Source organism: Propithecus coquereli, unplaced genomic scaffold, assembly GCF_000956105.1.
Source record: "Propithecus coquereli isolate 6110/MARCELLA unplaced genomic scaffold, Pcoq_1.0 Scaffold2, whole genome shotgun sequence".
Lineage (NCBI taxonomy): Eukaryota > Metazoa > Chordata > Mammalia > Primates > Indriidae > Propithecus > Propithecus coquereli.
Window position 1 is genome coordinate 674950 of NW_012144966.1, and position 4935 is coordinate 679884.

General features: G+C 51.6%; 1 protein-coding gene across 1 annotated transcript in view; it reads right to left on the bottom strand.

The window, feature by feature from the left end:
- LOC105809674 (regulating synaptic membrane exocytosis protein 2) overlaps nucleotides 1-3037 on the bottom strand; it is a gene marked incomplete at its 3' end in the record, with an annotated part of 659796 nt that extends 656759 nt beyond the window's left edge. Inside the window, exon 1 of the mRNA XM_012643523.1 lies at nucleotides 2862-3037. Within this exon, the coding sequence (XP_012498977.1) occupies nucleotides 2862-3037 (176 nt within the window). The remainder of the gene's footprint in view (nucleotides 1-2861) is intronic.
- Nucleotides 3038-4935: the final 1898 nt, after the last annotated feature.

The window sequence follows — 4935 nt, forward strand, 5'->3', positions numbered from 1 at the left end:
ATTTTCTTCCTATATCCCAATATATTGTTTTGTGATGGTACTGAGCATGCACACTCCACTTTGCATGAATATTTAATATAAACACTGAAACTCACAGATCATGCAAAAGTATTTTTATCCAATGGTTTCAACCTTTCTACACATCAAACTTATTTTTTAACATAGTTGTTAAAAGGCAGCAGACATGAATTTAAATTTCAATTTATTTCTTACTACCCATGACCTTCTCTCAGAATAGAAGTTAACATGCAATTAAATGGACATCACCAAAGAAACAAAGGATAGCGCAGTCATAAACAGAGAAATGGGCCCTAAAACTTTATGGGAAGTAGTAATTACTGAAGAATATTAGTATTATCTTTTCTTATATGTTATATTTGTTATTTAATAACCTTATCGATAACATATTATTTAATAAATAGCAAATTCTTCAAATGGTTTGTCTCTCATTACTATAATTCTGTTATAAAGTCTATTCTTTTCCTCATTTTCCTTGCCTACTCTTATGCTATTAAAAAAATATTAAAGAACATTAAAAACTAAATTTCCAAATATATTGTGTTTTAACCTCCAAATAACTTCTTGTTAGAATGAATATAAAAATAATTCTGAAACCACGTAGGCCATTTTGAGGTAAGACTCCTTTCTAAGACTAAGTTAGGGAGAAATGCAAATAAATATTTAAAATAATCTAGATATATACTTTTCATCAATGCAATCTTTAGATGCATGAATCAATGTTTAAAAAATGTTTGTTTCTACCTAACCTATGCAAATATAAATATAAAAATATTACGTGTATTTGAATAGTATGTAGGTTTCCATATAGATGTAATATATACACATGTAGCTACCTGAAAAACCCTTTTACATTTTCCTAATAAAATATACTGTTCATTTTGAGTAATCCTAATTCAATACTTAAAACTTCTATTTAAATTTCCATATAGTACAACAGTAAATAGACTACATTTACTATAATCTATTTATAAACTATATAAACTACAGTGAACTAGCCAATAAACACTATGATTAACATACTATTAAAAATTTATATTTAAATATAAATTTAAAGGTCAAAGAAATAAAACTACAATTTATTTGAACATCATTTTGGCAATACCAATTTAGCAATTTTAGTAAAAAGTATAAATTCGTATATGTAAATATCAAACTGTAAGTCATCAAAAGCTTGGCATTGTTATTATACATAATAAAGTTAAGCAAAGTTAGGAGTATGCTCAAAAAGCTTTTTAAAATAATGCTTTCTTCCTCCATTAGTTAGAATAAACTGCTTAAATCTCTTAATTTTTTTCATACCCCAAGCTTATTAATAAATAACACATTCCCAAATAAGTATTCAAACCCAGAAATTAGTTTTGAAGAAGAAATTCTTAATTTCAGTTACCATGTCAGGAATACATTTGCTATTTTAGTCCTTCAATATTTTGTGAGAAGTAGTATACTTCTCAAAGATTTATAGATATTTGACATGTTAGTCACCCTAAATTATTTAAAGTAGTATTTTTCATTAAAATACGAAAATATATACCTATAGACAGAGAAAATTGTTTCTTAATAAGTGCATGAAAGAATACTAAATGCAACAATCTGTTTTTAAAATTTACCTGAGTAGAGGTCAGTGTGTTAGTTCCTTCATAGAGGAACTCTACACTCTCAATTGTGTATTTCTGTGGAGAATATAAGAAAAGTATATTTGATGATATGCAAAAGAACTGTCCCCGCCTTTGCAATATAAACTGTAACAAGTTAATCTCTCAGTGAATAACTCATTTCAAGTAAACAGAAAAAAGTTGAGTTGGAAAAACGAAAAGGTTATACATCTTCTGCACAATCTCTTTCACGTAGTAACTGAGAAATGAAGTAACCATAAAACATTTAAAAGCAAAACCTGTAGAAACAAATCTCTGCTAGGCTGATGAGAAAAGGATCCTCTAAGCTAAATAAAACCCCGTCTGGACAGTTCCCTGGTGCTGAAGTTACACAGGCGCTAAACCGATGCTTGGGTGCTGCTTTCACTCCTCCCACCCTTGGAAAAACCCCAGCTGCCTAGACTGTGTGCACGAATAGCAGAACTTCACAAGGCAGGGAGGATCCCAAACTGCAGTAATGATAGGAACCGGAGTCTCTTCAGGATTAAACAGATTTACTATGATAGTTGCAAACAGGAAGAGCAGCAGAGTGCAGGGTGTTAGCACTCGCCTAGGGGGAGGGGCTGGAAGATGGCGGCGGCCGCACACCCACCCGAGACGCGACAGAGCTTAGGCCCCTCGCCCGCGCCGCCGCCCGCCTGCCCGCGGGGACCGTGGGCAGCTCTGCTGTTCCCAGCGTTGAGGGAAGAGCCTCCCTGCGGAAGCGCGGGACTAGGAGCCCCCCGCGGCGCCCGCAACCCGGGTCGGCGCGCCTTCGCCCAGGTCCGGCCAGGGAGCACCTGTGCACGGCCATATTGGATTCCTTGCCCCAGTCACTGCCTCCGCACGGGGGCGGCGGGAAAAGAGAAGGGACGCGTAGACCCTGGGTTCAACCCCAGCCCCGCCGGGGTCCCGGAGCAGAGCTGACCCGCAGGGAAAGCCCGGGGGGCGCCGGGGGAAATTACAACGACCAAAGGTTCGCCATCCTCACCTCAGCCGGCCTGGGCGCCCTCCCTCCCTGACACACACCCCCGCGCTCAAACACCCAGAAAACAGCCCAGGCGGCCGGCGCTGGCCGCAGCCCTCGTGGCCCTGGCGCCGCCGGCGGAGAGGGAGGGCGGCGATCCGGGGTGTGCAGGCGGCCGCAAGGCAGCGGCCGAGGGGGCGGAGGGCAGGGAGAGAGGCGGGAATATGGAGCCGTGTCCTTACTTCAGCACGGACTGCTCCTTCTCCTCTTCTTTCTTCTGCCGATCCATGACGGCCAGTATGATTTTCCTCTCCTCCTCCGTGAGGTGGCTGAGGTCCGGCATCTCGGGCTGCAGGGGCGGCTGACAGGCCGCCGGGGTGGGAGCCGGGCGGCCCCGGGGCCCGACAGGAGCCGACATGTTTGGTGTAGCCGAACCAGCCTAAGGAAGCAGGGAGGCAACTCCACTGGCAGCGGCGGCACCGGCGCGGGCGGCTGGGGCAGCCTCCGGCGCTGGGACAAATACATACAAATCAATGGCCTTCAATCCGAGGCGGCAGCCCCCCTCCCCCAAGACAGAGCGGGGGGAGGGGAGGGCGAGCGCGCGGGGAGGGAGGGCTGAGGAGTGCGCTCCGGGAAATGTTTCTTCTTCCCGGGGGCGAAGGGCTGGCAAGTGAGCGGTTCGGGGGAGAGAGGAGCTGGAGGCCCGGACGCGGAGTGCGCGGAGCGGCGGGGGAGGGTGGTGGAGTAAGGTGGCGGGGACAGCTAAGGGTGGGGTGACTGGAGGGAGCAGGCGGGAGGGCGGCGCGCGGGCCGGGGAGCGAGTGTGTCCGGCGGGGGTGGGGGCGCGCGTCGCCTCTGAGGAGAAAGGGGTGCCTGCGAGCCAGGCCCCCAGAGGAGTCCCGGGAACTCGCTTGGAGCGCCCGGAGGCGGCGTCCAGCTGGCCGGAGGGGCACCCAGGCGGGAACGGGGAGGGTAGTGGGGAAGCAGGGGCGATTTCCCACACAAGCAGCTCGGCAGTCCCGCCAGCTGACGCGTCACAGGGCTCCCGCGCACCGCGGATGGAGGACCCCTGGAGAAACGCCCGGGAGAGGGTCGCGGGGCCAGAGACTGCCGCGGGAGACCCCGCCCCCACCCCACCCGGGGCTAGAGTGGGGAAGCGAAAGCCGGGAAGGAATGACAGGGACCAGTGGCGGAGAGCGCCAGGGCCAGGGCCCCTAGGCTGCCAACGCCCCGATCTAAACGAGCTCTGACCCGTAGAAGGGTCGGGCGCCGGCCCCTCCTCATCACGCGCCCGCCCGGGGTCGCTCAGCCGCCGCCGCCGCCGCCGCCGCCCCTTGGGTCCAAGGAGTCGGCGCTCCCCGCGCCGCCGCCGCTCGGTGCTGCCGCCCGCACCTCCTCCGCCCCTCCGCTTCCCCGGCTCTTCCCGCGGGGACCGCGTCACCTCCCTGCTGCCGAGGCCGGGCACGGCGGGCGGCTCACGAGCGGCTGCCACCCCTCCCGAGCACGTTCTAGGGGCTGGGGCCGGGCGGGGCGTGGGGAAATGTAAGCGTAGGGGGGAGGGGCGCCCGAGTTTTCCGGGACGAAGGTGTGGAGAATGTGAGCGTGTGAGGGGGCGCCCGAGGGGTTTGGAGTCGGGAAAGGGGGGGTGCCAGGTGTGACGGGGGAGGTAAAGGAGTGTGAGTGTGAGGGTGCCTGAGGTATTGGGGGCGGGGCGGGGAGCTTGTGAGAGTGGCGAAGCGCCGGAGTGTCAGGTCTGAAGACGAAGGAGTGTGACGGGGAGGGGGGAGCATCGGGTGTCGGGGGGGTCCTGCCCCGAGGTGAGAGTGTGCACGCAAGGTGGGCAGACAGGGCTCCGGAGAAGGGGACGTGAGCGTGGGGGCGGGGTCCCCTGGGGGGGTCAGGGATGGGGGTCCAGGAAGAGGAAGAGCGTAGAGGGGCCTCTAGGGATTATCTGAGGGGGAAGGGAGGTGTGAGCGACTGCGGAGCGCAGGTGGTCCTGTGGGCTGGGACTGGGCTAGGGGCCCCGGAGTGAGGAAGTTCTGGAAGACCGTGCTGGTGGCAGAGAATGTGCGGAGAGGTGCTGAGGGGAGGACGGAAGAGAAATTGGGAGCGTTAGGCTTGCACAGGGTGTGAAAATGAAAAGACTATGGGAGGCTGTAAAGGTGAAAGGACTAAGTATCATCCGGAGAGCCAACCGCTTAGGCCAAGGACTTCCGTCTGTTAGGTCCTTTTTGGCGCTCACTCTAGTCTAGAAAGAAGAGGCAGAGAAGCAAGGAGATCGGGTTAGAGTCAGAGTCTGATTTTCGAAGCACAAAG